Source organism: Orcinus orca, chromosome 13 (assembly GCF_937001465.1).
Source record: "Orcinus orca chromosome 13, mOrcOrc1.1, whole genome shotgun sequence".
Taxonomy (NCBI): Eukaryota; Metazoa; Chordata; class Mammalia; order Artiodactyla; family Delphinidae; genus Orcinus; species Orcinus orca.
Genome location: NC_064571.1, coordinates 32,327,956 through 32,343,311, shown reverse-complemented (window position 1 = coordinate 32,343,311; position 15,356 = coordinate 32,327,956). Strand labels below are relative to the sequence as shown.

Below are 15,356 nucleotides of genomic sequence, written 5' to 3'. Positions count from 1 at the left end.
GTTCATGGAACAACCCATACTATTATGGATGAAAATTGCACTTTATACAATCCAACATGCTTTTAATGACAGTGTTTGGTTTCTCATTCATCTTACAAGTAAATACTGAACAGCTATCATGTCCTAGACAGCAGGTTAAGTGCTAGGGAAACGTTGGTCAATGAGGTAGACATGGTCTCTGCTGCCACAGAACTTACATTCTTTTGCGGGGGACAAAGAAAGTAATTACAGATTGTGGTAAATGCCATGACAGAAACAAAAGGTTGAGAGAGAGAATATCCCATGCTGAGATACAGGCATGGGAATCTACTTTAGAGCAGCATGATTAGGGAAGGTCTCTGAAATGACATTTAAGCTGAAATAGAGAGGAAGAGGAGCTAGAAAAGTCCAAACACCAGGGTGTTCCTGATAGAGGGAAAAGCACTGCAAGGTGTGTTAAGGCAGGAAAGTGTTTGGTACGCATCTTAAAGAAGCATGTGAAAGATGACTAGTTTTAATGGAATCTAGTGTGTAAAAAAGGAAAAGTGCCAGAGGAAAAAACTGATTATTTTAAGAAAGATTATCATGATCGATTTATGTTTTAAGAAGGCCATTCTTATGTTTTAAGAAGGAGAACAGTTTGGGGAGATAGTAAAAGGAAAAAGACACTTTATGAGACTAATGCAATATCCAAATTAAAAAAACAGTCGGTGACCAGGACTAATGCAGTAGCAGTGGATGTAATCTAAAGGAAGAGTCAAGAGAATTGGTGGGGAGGGATGTGCACAGTAAGCCAACGGGCAGGAATCAAAGATAATTCCTAGGTTTTGCCTGGGCAGTAGGGAGGATAGTGCTAGCATTAATGGAAATGAGAAGCCTGGGAGGGAGGAGGGCAACAAGTTTGAGGAAGAAACAAAGATGATTTAAGACACATTAAGTTTGAGATATCTGTAAGACATCTAAATGAAGACCATTTGTTAGTAAGTGTGAAGTAAACGGAGCTGGAGACATAAGATTCAGAGTCATGAAGAAAGACTAGAGAGAAGAACGCATCCTGGGATAGAGTCCTGAAAAACAGCAAAATCTGAAATCTGGGTAAAGGAGAGATCAATAGCTAAGGTGACTAAGAAGGAATAGCCAGTGATGAAGGAAGAAACCCTCAAAAATCTACTGTCAGGGGCTTCCCTGGTGGCACAGTGGTTGAGAGTCCGCCTGCCGATGCAGGGGACACGGGTTCGTGCCCCGGTCCAGGAAGATCCCACATGCCATGGAGCGGCTGGGCCTGTGAGCCATGGCCGCTGAGCCTGCGCATCCGGAGCCTGTGCTCCGCAACGGGAGAGGCCACAACAGTGAGAGGCCCGCGTACCGCAAAAAAAACCAAAAAACCAAAAAAACAAACTACTGTCAGGGTCAAGCAAGCAGAAGTCAAGAGGTGAACTTGAAAAGGGTAGTGCTGGTATAGAGTAAGAACAAAAGCCAGCTTAAGAGCAGACTGAAAGGGACTCCCCTGGCAGCGCAGTGGTTAAGAATCTGCCTGCCAATGCAGGGGACATGGGTTCGAGCCCTGGTCCGGGAAGATCCCACATGCCATGGAGCAACTAAGCCTGTATGCCACAACTACTGAGGCTGCGCTCTAGAGCCTGCACACCTAGAGCCTGCAAGCCACAACTACTGAGCCCGCGCACCTCCAGCCCATGCTCTGCAACAAGAGAAGCCACCGCAATGAAAAGCCCGCGCACCGCAACGAAGACCCAACGCAGCCAAAAATAAATAAATATACAAAAAAATAAACTTATTAAAAAAAAAAGAGTACAGTGAAAAGTAGATGGGGTTCAGCTTTGGTTTGCATATGTCAAATGTCAGCTTAAACTAGCACAAAAGAACAGGCAAACTAAAAGCTGTTCTTGAGACACATAAAAAGGAAATGCATATTCTTAAAAAAGAAACAAATATTGCTTACCACACTAACAAGTCTGAGCTCCATACGATGTTTAATTACTGTTGTGGGTTGAACTGTGTCTCTTAAATTTATATGAAGTCCTATCTACCCTGCCCATAACTGTGAATGTGACCTTATTTGGAAATAGGGTCTTTGCAGATGTATTAGTTAAGATGAGGTCAATACAAATTAGGGTGGGCCCTTTAAGAAGGGCCGTTGTAAGAAGAGGAGAAGCTAATGTGGACACACACAGAGGGAAGAAGGCCATGTGGAGACCAAGGCAGAGACTGGAGTGATGCAGCTATAAGCCAAGGATACCAAGACTGCCAGTCACCACCAGAAACTAAGAAGAGGGAAAGAAGGATTCTTCCACAGTCTTCTGATGGAACATGGCCATGATGACAACTTGATTTTGGACTTCTATCCTTCAGAACTTTGAAAGAATACATTTTTGTTGTTTTAAGTCATTCAGCTACTTTGATACAGCAGCCCTAGAAAACAAATACAATTACTTGCTCACAGAAGAGGGAAAATTTTTTCTGTGGGGGGTATGTGTATTGTGAGTGGGAAACAAAGAAGTGGAAGAATGTGCAAACAACTCTTTTGAGAAGTTGGAGTCTGAATTATTAAGAGAAATAGGGATACAGATAAGGAAGGGATATGGGGTTAAGTTTATTAAGAGACATCAGAACATGTTTTTTTGGTTGATGGGAATGATTCAGTGAAGAGGGAAAGACTGATGACATAGGACAAAAGAACAAGCAGAGCACATATTATACAATTCCATTTATAAAAAATGTTTGGATCAGGGAAATCTATATAGACAGAAGGTAGATTTAATAGTTGCTCAAGGCTGAGGGGAGAGGGTGTAGAAGAAAAAAGCTAGTGACTGCTAATGAGTATGTAGTTTCTTTTCAGGGTCATGAAAATATTCTAAAATTGTGGTGATAGCTGCATAACCGTGAATATTCTAAAAACCAATGAGTTATATACCTTAAATGAGTGGATTTTATGGTATGTGAATTATATCTCAATAAAGCTTTAGTCGGGAAAAAAACCCCAGAATAACCACGTGATCAAAGTCCTTAAAAAGGACGGAGTGGTGGGACCCCAATCATAAGTGATTTGGTCTTTTACAGGACCTTTCCTCCACTGTAATAGGAGGAAGAGGGAGAAGGTGAGTGCATTTAATGTAGGTTTGGTGGTTGAAAGCTCAGGGAATTCCTGTATGATAGCTTCTATTTTCTCAGCTGAAGCTCAGGGTGGTGATGGAGAAAAGTGAGGAATACCCAAGGAGAAATGAGGGGGCATGAAATAGTTATCAAAGAACAGGAAATCATATTTACTAGAGAAACATAGGTTTGCAAAGACAGTAACATGTACTCATCTAATGTGTGACCATTAAATTAGAAGCAAAACCATTGACTCAGTTTTTCTCTATCAATACTCAATTACTTCAGAGTAAGCAGAGAGGCTATGTTCAACCAGTACTGGAGTTTGCCTAGCACACACAACACAGGAAGAGGCAAGGAAGCCAGGGGTAATGTCAGTCAGTGCTGTGGCACTGAGAATGCCTGCCAATCACATATCCCAAATGTACAGAAAGTGAAATATAAATTTGGGAAGATCACATTAAATCACTTACTCTAAGTTACCCCTATCATATGATGATTGTCAGGATTACAATCCATCTCTGGCTAACTCCAGAGGCCACACACAGACATCATTTGCTATCCGACTTTCATACTAAATATGCATTAAATAGTGACTTTCATATAGCAGGGGTATATATTCCGTAATCTCAAATGGAAAAAATGAGCTCTTAGTCAACCCAAAGCCCTCAACCTATTTCCCCAAGCAGCACAAGACACTAATATCCTATTTATCAATCCTTTAAGGAACTCATACTAATTGTGGCTATCAATCCATTGTATGAGGTATTTTTCTACCTTTCCTAAATATTATGCTGTGATTAACAGTAAAGCTTTGAGAACCAGCTACATTCTCATAGTTTTTATTTCCTTATCTCATCTTATACTTGGTAGATGGGACACATACATGACGGAGCGTTTACCCCTTCACCTCTCAATATGCTTTACCATGTGCAACTTTTCTTCTAATATACGGATTTTTCCTGACCTCTTAGGCTAACCTACTCCTTAGAAGACATTTTCACTTCATGAGAGGAAGATGATAGCTATACATTTAAACAATGTGATTGCAAGATATGATGTTACTGTGCAAACAGCGGACATACCATTACAGTGCATTCTACCCTCTTTTGCCTTAACTTATAAGCCATGTAAACATTTTTAGGGCAGATTTTTTATTTGAAAAGTAGATTTGGGGCAAAATGGTTGCAAGCTGGCTGCTATAGCAAGCATCTGGATAGTAAGAGTTCATAGGGAGGAATAACCAAACAGTTTCAATGTAAGCAGACAGGAACTAGAAAAAAACAAGACAATTTGACACTATTTGGCATAACTGCGAACGGGTGTATTTTTTTTTTTATGGGTGTATTTTTAAAAGACTCAAAATGATGCTCATAAATTTGACCTGAAGTCATCAAGAAATGATATCTATTTCAAATACTCTATTTACTAAAGTAAGAAAATCCTTTCTAAAATAATTTTATATTATCAAAAATTTTAATGGCTCATTCTAAGGCACTCTTACACAGAAAGTACAATATTTTTGTAGTAATCGTTGGCAAACAACAGTCGTAACATAGAGGCAATACAATAAAATCTAAGGTTAATGAAACCTTAGTGTATACTCCAGGATTAGTGCATTAAATTCTCCTACCATCCATCCCTGTATTTTTTAGAAATGTGATTATCTCTGCATTTAATTGTTTGGAACCTTGAGTTATCACACTAGCTACGTTTGAATTACCATGGGAATATAAAACAGGGACATAATGAATTAAATATATAAATGAGATAGTCAATATCTAACTTTGGCTGATGATTTAAACAACTCTACTTTCTATATTCTGAAAACATTTTATCAGTAGTTTGCATGCATCAGGCGCTAAATAAATGCTGACTAAATGACCAAACAGCAGAAAAAAGATATCCTCTAGTAAGGGTATTAATTATCAGTGAAATAAACAAATGGCAGATGAGGAAAATGATTAACAATCGAAACAAAATGAATATTTTTATCCTTTACTCTTAAAGCACCACACATGCACTTTTTATTTATTTAGCTCACCCATTTGTTGAAAAAGGAGACAAAGCCATATCCCTTAGACTTTCCTGTTGCCATGTCTTTTACCACTCGGGCATCTCTGAAATCAGAAACAATCGGAAGTTTAGGTTTGCAAACTCTCCTCTGGATATCAAGGGAGAATTTCATACACAACTCATTTTCATGTTTCATCTTCATTAAAATGAACCTTTAATGCAAATTCACCTTTTATTCTATAAAATTTATCATGTATTAGCAAATGAGGCTTAATTTTATAAACATGCAAATCAATAACTTCTTAAATATATATGTATACATTGTACAGAAACTGCCTCCCACTTCAAAAAGTTTTTAAATTTTTAAATATTAAGCATGGTAAAAGCAGCTATTCACATGAATTTTACTTAACTTATAGGGTTCACAGGTACACTAAATGAATGGCTTTCTTTAACCATGCAATTTATAATTTGCTATTTGACACTATATACTTACTACCTAATCATTAAAAAATTAAAATAGAAAACTGGAAACTAGAAGAATGGAAAAGTTGTATATTCCCTAAATTAATTAAATTTTTTCATTTTCTCAGATCAGTTCATACCCCCCTTCCGGACTATGGGTAAATTTTGAGAACTTGACTTTTCAGAAATGTTAAATCATTGAAGAAAAATACTAGACACACACTTTAGTTTTATACTAAACTATATTTAGTTTTATATAAGAGAAGATTTTACACTAAATTCTAAAATAGCAATCATATAAGATTGATTGGAAACTATAAGATATAAAAGCAAAATTTTAAAAAGTCAGAAAGTAAAAAAGCACGCCAACATTTATCCACTGTGAACCGTAGCTTGTAGTTAGCCAGGGCAATTCTGTCCATTCTTCAGAGATACTCTGCAAAATAACCAGAGCCCTATTATTTGAGATTGAGTAAAAAACCCAGCCATGATAGCTAAAACTCCATACCTCAAAAAATTGGACTCAAATTGTGCTTCACAGGCAATCTGCTTTTAAGTTAGCCAGGTATGTCACAATGCTTGTTCTCTCAGGACACATGAACAAAACAGGCACTTTTACAACAAAAACCCAAGTCAGAAAGCCATGCAATATAATTTTATATTAAAGTATACATAAGCATATTTTGATCAATTTAGGAGTGATTTATTAAGTGTTTAGGGTCAAAATGACAAAGAGGTGATGGTGAAAGGGGAAAACTAATACAAGCCACTTCTCAATATGTAAAAATACTTATTAAAATTATCTGTATGGTACACATGCATTTAATTTGTAGCTGATTCATTTCTATAGCAAAATTTGTTAGACTACCCTAAATTCAAGGAACAGGAAAAGTTTAAGCTATATAAATTAGGGAAAGAAAGTACTATATTTTATATACTAAATATTTTAATAGGCCAACATTTACTACACACCTTTTATAAATCAAGCACTGTTGTAGGATCTCTACGGGGAATACTTGACTATCATGAGAACCTTTCAATATATATATTTATCAACTTATCTCCTTTAATTGAAAAAAATCAGGAAATGATGCTACCAACTGAAAATGGTTCCTTCAAATTTAGAAACACTAACTCTTTGGGTAGCCTAAAGCTTAGACGTTATCTCGACTGAAAATTATAAAACTTAAAGGCCTTACCAAGGAAAAATGATATATACATCAGTAATCATAGTTGACTCTAAGAAAATCTAGACTATAATTATGATACCAACATATTTAACAAAAAGAAATTATTGATCCTTGATTAAAAAGTAATGAAATTACTAAAATTTGAATGTCATTTAACTTAAACTCACCAATTGTTAAACAATCTTTATCTAATGCCAAACTAAAATTCCCATGCTTTCAGAAAAGCTACTGCAATCAAAATCGAAACATTTAATAAAATAGCATTTAATCTGTTAAAATGTTAGAAAAGCCTTTTCTTTTTAAAGGTAAGTTTCAGGAAATGTTAGCCTTGAAATATATTTAATGCTTACTTATATCTGAAAGGATTCTCTAAGGAAGAAGCAGCAAAGATCTATATCAGAGTTCTTTAATCTTTTATGGCCCTGTGACTAATCTGAAAATAGGATAAAACTTTCAAAGATACTCCATACCAAAATGAAAGCAAGCATAAAATTTTGCATACAGAGATTTACAGAAACTTTGAGAGGCCAAAGGTTAAGACCTTTCCAATCTAGATATTTGAAAGCCAGCTAGAAAGCCAGATGACCATAATCAAAGCCCTAAAACAGATTAAAAGGAACAGTCAAGAAATTAGAACTTTATTTTCCTAAAGTCAGTTCTAAGAGACAAAGAAAAATGTCACCTAACAGAAGAGTCTACTTGTAAACCCTAATCGTGTGACTGCCTTTAAAGTTGGCCCCTTACTTATGGTCATTCCTTGGTCACTATGTATTTTCATCCTCCTACCAATGAACTAAAACTCTTCAAACGAAAACTTCCAAAATTCAACACCAATACCACCAGCTTTTACTGTCCAGTCTCCTTCTCATCTCTGCTGTTGGTCTGTTCATCAAACCAAACCAAAGCTAACATTTCCTTTTTCCTACTCTTCTAGCTGGAATAACAGCAACGAGAAACTCTAAAAATTTTGTAATTTAATAAATAAAGCAACGAGAAACTCTAAAAATTTTGTTTTCTAAATTCAACGATAACTTCTAAGAAAGTGCAATCATCAACTTATTATTCTTACTCTATTACAGGCATGCTTTTCAAAATATAAAGTTCTTTTATGATGAATACTCCTTGAGTGACCTTTTTATAAAAGGCCTAAACTATACAATTAATAACAAATGCAAGCAAGACAGTGCTTCACAAAACACTAAAAGGCATTATTATTACTGTTAATAGCAACAACAAAAGGATAGATACCTGGGAATTAACATTTAATAACTGCGTTTTGGGTTGAATTGTTAAGGTTTCTTTTTGTTAAAATATATTAACAGAAAATGCATGGTATCATAGAAGTGCCAAAGGGTCTAAATTCCTTAGTCATAGCACAAGTTCACTAAAGATTATGACCAAGCTAGCAAGACACTCATATAAGAAACAATATGCACAACAGCACATTTGTCTCTTAAAAGCTAACGCTAATTGAAAAAGAGTTCTAAGATAATTGAAGACCAAAGATTTATTTATCAATGGGAAAATAATCTTTGGCTGTTAACTGCTTGAATAGTCTCTAAACAATACACTTATTCAAGTGAATATTAATACATCACATTCAAGTGTTAAAATTAATGTCCAAAATTCACAATAGATTTTCAAATTACTTCTATGTAAGATTGTTTCTAATATAAAGCATTTTAAATTTATCTTCTGTTACTTACGATATTCTTCCAAATGGTGCAAAAGCAGCTTTTATATCTTCAGTTGTAATTTCTGGACTGAGATCACCAACAAAGACATGGAAATGATCTTATAAGGGGAAGGAAGGGGAAGTGAAAAGAAAAATATAATTTTAGAATTTAAAAAAATGCTAAAATCTATTCAGTAAAGTATTCTTAAAATAATTTATGGATTATAGTAAAGTATAACACTATCCTATACCTAGACAAATCCTATCAGTTTTAAACATAATGAATCAAGGTGACAATACAGGAAAGATTCTCCTAGGGACTATGATATATCTAATGGGAAACTGACAGTTATATTTCTACTTATAGCCAATTATTATACTGGTCTAAGAAAATAAACTAATAATAATAAGTTTTGCAAAAAAAAATAATATATATATATTTATGACTTCATTACCATTCTAATAGTACTTATTTACATTTATTCAGTTTACCTATGTGATATACTTGGTTTAACCATATTTTGTGAAGAACAATCAAAGAAATACCTTGCATTGCAACAGTTTGATGTTAAAGTATTTGACAGTTTTCTCAAAAGCCAACAGTTTTGGTTGCCCAGACATTACACCATTCAGTTTATGTGAATCCATGTGCAAGTGAACTAAGACTGAAGGCAACAGAATGAAAACAGTAATCCCTTCACTTTATATCAGAGCCATTAAAAAAGCACTGGAGAGAAAAAACGTTCCCATAAACTTTTTAAGAAGTTTTCTTAAAAAGACAATGCTCAAAAAAAAAGAAACACTTTAAAAATACAAAATAGTTGGATCAACACTTTAAATGGACATATATATCAATTCTGACAAAGTATATTTGGAAAGAAAAGTTACCCCTATTTGGCAGGCCTTTAGCAACATATTGGGTTGCCATTCGGGAAACACAGTTTCAGGAGCAACTCAAGCAATCAGAAGATCTGGTATGAAGCACAGATCATGACCTCAAGGAAAAAGGGTATCTTGCCCTTCAGTGGTGAAAGTATTTCTAAGGCATCAGCTGCTATCAATGGGGATCAGAGAACTTAAAATACCACCAAAGTAGTGGACAAACCACAATTGGTCAACAGTGGGAAAAAGGGGGAAAAATATTGCCAGAGAGACAAATAGAAATACGACCCCTCCCTCCCCGCTCCCCCCAATATCAAACAAAAAAACTTCAGGTGGTTAGTGAATACCCTTTCAAGAGATTTCATTTTATGTTTAAGAAGATACAATTACCTTGTGAACGCTGTGTGCTGACAACGGTACTACCTGATGACAAAGATTAGATTTGTTCTTAAATTTATTAACACAAACACATTCAATCATATCTTAGGATAACGATCAAAACATTACTGCAAATGTATGATGTTTATATGCTTTACAATAAAACTACTATGTACAATAAACACAAAAGTTCAAAGAGTATAAAATATACTTACTGCTTGTATCTTTCTTTTGACTGCTGGGGGTTGTTGCCCAATTCACTTTGACTTCCTAAAAAAATTTTTCTACATTTTTACTCCATAAAAATAAAGGTAATAATCAGATATTACAAGATTTGCATCTATGAACACATACGTATATGTTTGAGATGAAGCATTCAAACTTTCTGGTCAAAATTTCAATACCCTTTTTTTTTTTTTTTTGCAGTACGCGGGCTTCTCACTGTTGTGGCCTTTCCCATTGCGGAGCACAGGCTCTGGACGCGCAGGCTCAGCAGCCATGGCTCACGGGCCCAGCCGCTCCGCAGCATGTGGGATCTTCCCGGACTGGGGCACGAACCCGTGTCCCCTGCATCGGCAGGCGGACTCTCTACCACTGTGCCACCAGGGAAGCCCTCAATACTTATTTTTTAACATACACTTACGCAAATAATGTTAACAAATCCTAACCATACATACTTCTTTGTTAACATTCAACTAACCTTTCTAAAGTACCAATAAATTTTTTTTCTTTTATTCTTCCCCATTAGTATCCAATGTTCCTGGATCTTTCATCAAAGCTTGAATAATTCAACAAATATCTTAGTATTTACCATGTGCAAGGCACCATGAAGAACACTAACATAAACATACCCTCTAATTTGCTTTATCCCAGCTTCTTAGTATTAAATGTGATCATTTTCTGTAAAGCGAATACAATGCTTCTAAAAAGGAAACAAAACCGTATACAACTTAGAATTCTCCAGTGCAAGTCACCTTCTTTAATTATGACAGCTTACCTTACCCATTATCTTCCGCCCATTCATAGCAGCTAGTGCTGCAGCTGCATGACGATGCTCATAAAACTCCACAAAACAATATGGATCATTTCCAGCTGTCTGTTGAAGAAGAAACACAAAAGCCAATTTTAAGTTTTATACATCTCAGTATCAGGCCATGGAGAACGAAGGGTCTTTTCTGCAAGTAAATGTTTCGATAAGTCAGTAAACACTAAAAAATGAACTATTTTTATAGAAAGCTATCTTCTTCAACAGCTTATACTATACTACTATATATAATTTAATCTTTTATTAATGACTAAGTGTTCTAATTAACTTTCTTAAACCTGTTACTAAAATGTAAGTAAACAGGCTCTGAAAACTGAAGAGTTTCTCTGGTAAGCAAAGTTTTAGAATATGTTTTAGAATGTGGACTTTCTGACATCAAAATTTTTGCCTGCTTAGAAATCTTTTAAAAATAAAAATTCTTGGGAATTCCCTGGCAGTCCAATGGTTAGGACTCCACGCTTCCACTGCAGGGGACACAGGTTCAATCCCTGGTCAGGGAACTAAGATCCCACAAGCCGTGATGCGGCCAAAAAAGAAAAAGAAAACCTCTCTCCTCTTTTCTACTGGTGTTCCAAGTAGTTGAGGTCTGATGACAGGTGAAGCCTGGATGTTTTCTTTTAAATTAAAGAAGCAGAAAAAACACCCAATATTTTACACCTATCAGTACAAAATACCAAATGACTTTTTAATTCTTTCCATAATCTCCTAAGCAGAACTGTTAAAATAAGAAACTAATTCAAAAGACTAGAATGATAACAGAAGAAAGAAATATGCCATTTTGTTTCAAGCACAATTAACAGTTAAAAAAAGTCACTGGCAATGATTTTAAAGAATTTTAGAGCAAGGAGGCAACCACAAAATTGATGACATTGAAACTATCCATTATTTTACTTTAAAAACATTAGAGAATATAAAAATGTTTTTAAAAATGTATAATCAAACTAATGTTATATTTAATGGGAATTCTATTACCAAGATCAATGTTGACAGGCATCAGAATGTGGTTAGAAAAGTGGCTTACACCTAAGAGTAAGACAATTAAATAAATAAGAATGTTCATTTTACTTAATTTGTACCCAGAAAGAAAAACAACTACTTTTTAGATTAAAAAAAAATTCTAAGCATACACATTATCAGCCTTTATACTCTAGGGAGTATAAAATTCCTAAATATGAACATCAGTGCATCAGTGTGAAAAGACTGGAATTTAGACTTTAATAATAATAAAATAATGATAAGGAGGAGGAGAAGGAATAGTTAATCTAAGCCTTTGAGTGACGAAAATCCAAAATTTATACAAAGTGGCAGAGGTAACCTAGCTAGCCTTTTCTGTAGGTCCAGCAGTCATTAACATTTTGCCTAGTGATCTTTAACAGGCAAATATCTAGAAAGACCCAGACACAGAGAGAATAGCAGCCTACAGACCTATGGAGAGAATAGATCAATCTGGGTTTACATCCTTGCTTTGCCCCATTTCTGTGTATATTAAATAGGAAGGGCTTCTCTGGTGGCAGAGTGGTTAAGAATCTGCCTGCCAATGCAGGGGACACGGGTTCAAGCCCTGGTCCGGGAAGATCCCACATGCCACGGAGTAACTAAGTCCCTGCGCCACAACTACTGAGCCTGCGCTCTAGAGCCCGTGAGCCACAACTACTGAAGCCCATGTGCCTAGAGCCCATGCTCCACAAGAAGAGAAGCCACCGCAATGAGAAGCCCGCGCACTGCAACGAAGAGTAGCCCCCACTTGCCTTGACTAGAGAAAGCCACGCACAGCAACAAAGAACCAAAGCAGCCAAAAGTAAATAAATAAAATAATTAAAAAAAGGAATAACAGCTGCTTTGTAATGTTTCTATTGAGCATTTGTGATAAGGCATCAGCATTAAAATAACAGGCAGTAGGCATTCCATAAATACTATCACTAAGATAAGGAAGGAGCCCCAGATGAAAGATTGGTTTTAAATTCTCCATCATAGTCCCCTATCTCTCCCTCTTATCTTTCTCTAAGGGTACAGAAATCTTTTCTTCTTTATCCAAAGGCATACAGATATTAAATGTGATAAGAAAACACTTTAGGGGCTTCCCTGGTGGCACAGTGGTTGAGGGTCCGCCTGCCGATGCAGGGGACACGGGTTCGTGCCCCGGTCCGGGAGGATCCCACGTGCCGTGGAGCGGCTGGGCCCGTGAGCCATGGCCGCTGAGCCTGCGCGTCCGGAGCCTGTGCTCCGCAACGGGAGGGGCTACAACAGTGAGAGGCCCGCGTACCACCAAAAAAACCCCAAAAAACAAAAAAACCAACACTTTAGAAGAGTGTAAAGGACAAAAAACATCTGTTGAATCCATCTATATTATATGTAGGTGACCCTACCACATTAGGAGAAAGTTTTTTTTTTTAGTTTTTGGCTGCACCCTGCGCCAGATGAGATCTTAATTCCCTGACCAGGGATCGAACCGGCATTGGAAGGCAGAGTCTTAACCACTGGACCACTGGGGAAATCCCAGGAGAAAGGTTTGACATTTTAAAATACGAGACAGCAAACCAAAGCCAACTGGCTAAATAATTATTTTTAAAAATACCAAGTAAAAAAAAGTTAAATTGAAATACAATAGAAGAGAAAGTAGTAGATACAGACACATATATGATTTTCTTTCCTGGAAAAAAGAAAACCAAAAGTTTAAAGGTAGGTGAGACCAGGGATAAAAGGATTTCTCTTTAGCACTGTTTTTCTCATCAAAAGAATTTTAAGGTGCCTTTTAACACACATTATGACTCAGGATTAATACCAATTAGATGAGTGAATTCTATGTTTTTTCTATACATTAAGGTCTGATGGATGGGCACTGCCACAATACAAGAAAAACTTGAATCATGACCTTTAAAATTAAGTTAAAAACACTTTCACAGTATCAAAGTCTATTATTTTTTTTACCCAATTTCCCATCTTAATTGTAATAACTGAATTTCTAGTTTAGCCAATCAACTGATACCACATATAAAACAATTCTGATGCCTCAATACACTTTAAAACAAGAGCCCACATATAGTTGTCACCTGCTTTAGACATGATTAGTACCATTCTCTTCTTTCTTTACTTACTAAAACAAACTTCATGGCCAAAATAGGTTCATTACAAATTTACTAAAACCCCTATGAATTTAGACTGTATAAAGCAATTTAAGAGTTCCTGGAAGTAATGGATTTAAATAATGTATCATGGACAACCTCAGAGAAAAGAAAAAAAAGAAAGGTAACTAAGTAAAATACCCTTACATCCATAATCATTTTGCAGTTTTTACAAGGTCCAATCTGGCTAAAGAGCTGGAGAATTAAAGCTTCTGTCACATCTCGGGAAAGGTTACCGACATATCTGAAACACAAAGAAAAACAATTCATCATTTTAAATTTGCTTCTTTTGCATCAGTTCCTAAAGCTGATTACTGGAGAGTGAATATGGGGAATAGGTAGATCTTTGGGATCTACTATTTGGGAACTTTTTAAAAGTTTGTGAAAACTTCAAAATCTCTTTCAAAACATATGGAAGATACGTTACTTGCAAATATATTAATGAGACACTGTTAGTAGAGGGGAAGCTAGTGTGTGTGTGTTTTTATTCAAGGTTGTACAAATAAAACCTGTTGCTTGTTTCTAAGTTTCTAGGCTTACCTTAGGAAGATATGCTTAAAATCACTCAGATGAATCATTAACTATGTAGAACATTTTATACAATCAATCCTGGAAAGCTTTGCAATTATTTCTACTTCTACAGTATTACTGAGAACATTAAATTTTCTTCAATTTTTAATTCACATGATTTCCCTAAAACTGTCCAATTTAGGTATACTTTGGCTTACACAGTAAACATATTTTTGAAAAATCATGGATAAATCACTTATCAGGTGTTGTACATGCTCACAAAAGAATCGGAAACCTTTCAATGGGAAACCTTCCACTGATCAGTGATAGTAGAAAGGGAGTAGAAAGAGTCTAGGAGAGACTTTTAACAGATAATATGAAGTGGTGGCTAACAAACTTAATTAGTGTAAATAATGTATTATAAGACCACATGACTGGGATGATCCTTACTTTTTCTGGGGGAAGGGGGATGATCCTTATTTAAAGGGTTTATAAATTAATTTTCAAAAGTGGATTTTAAAATGAGATTACCTCCAGACATGTTAGAGTTAGAGGTTTATTACTTCTGAAATCAGAGAATGTTGTCTCCCAACAACTGTAGTTTCTCATTCTTCTGCTAAGAATCCTTCAGGGAATGTGATGAAAGGTATGGACTCTCTCCCCCCAAAGATAAACATCTATACACGCCAGAAAGTGTGGATTCAATTCCTTCCTTCCATTTACCCATTCAACAGAATACTGAATGCTTACTGTGAAGGCACAGGTATAGGTTAAAATGGCAAAGGGAGAAGTGCTGAGTCTTAAGGAACAATGAACAGTTCCTTTATAGAAAAATGCTAGTCAGTAAATGTAGACAGAGAGCATTAAATTAGCAATGTGTAAGCCTGACTGAAAAATTGACTCAGGCATGAACCATTAATGGATATAAAACTATTAGGTGAAAGGTTGGTAAGAAAATGGATATTTGCAGGGTGCCTAAATTA

The 15,356-nt window shown here is 35.8% G+C and overlaps 1 protein-coding gene and 1 long non-coding RNA gene across 12 annotated transcripts in view; both read right to left on the bottom strand.

Annotated features, from left to right (window-relative positions):
* TIA1 (TIA1 cytotoxic granule associated RNA binding protein) overlaps window positions 1-15,356 on the bottom strand; it is a 29,201-nt gene that overhangs the window by 6,977 nt on the left and 6,868 nt on the right. For 4 of the 11 annotated variants that reach the window (XR_004475330.2, XM_033400436.2, XM_004277036.3 and 1 more), the window contains 6 exons: window positions 14,011-14,107; window positions 10,694-10,792; window positions 9,912-9,966; window positions 9,709-9,741; window positions 8,468-8,555; window positions 5,135-5,210 (listed from right to left, as the gene is read on the bottom strand). Coding sequence is in view for 9 of the 11 variants with exons in the window: in XM_033400436.2 (XP_033256327.1) it covers window positions 5,135-5,210; window positions 8,468-8,555; window positions 9,709-9,741; window positions 9,912-9,966; window positions 10,694-10,792; window positions 14,011-14,107 (448 nt within the window). In the remaining 2 variants the exon portion in view is untranslated. Of the gene's footprint in view, window positions 1-5,134; window positions 5,211-5,941; window positions 6,008-6,079; window positions 6,177-8,467; window positions 8,556-9,708; window positions 9,742-9,911; window positions 9,967-10,693; window positions 10,793-14,010; window positions 14,108-15,356 lie in introns of those variants that run through there. The other 7 variants (XM_033400438.2, XM_004277037.3, XR_004475331.2 and 4 more) reach the window with 6 other exon arrangements.
* Window positions 6,185-8,453, bottom strand: LOC125960767 (uncharacterized). Its single transcript, XR_007470777.1, has 2 exons — window positions 7,753-8,453; window positions 6,185-7,719 (listed from the first exon to the last, which is right to left on the bottom strand). It is a non-coding gene; the product is annotated as an uncharacterized LOC125960767 (long non-coding RNA).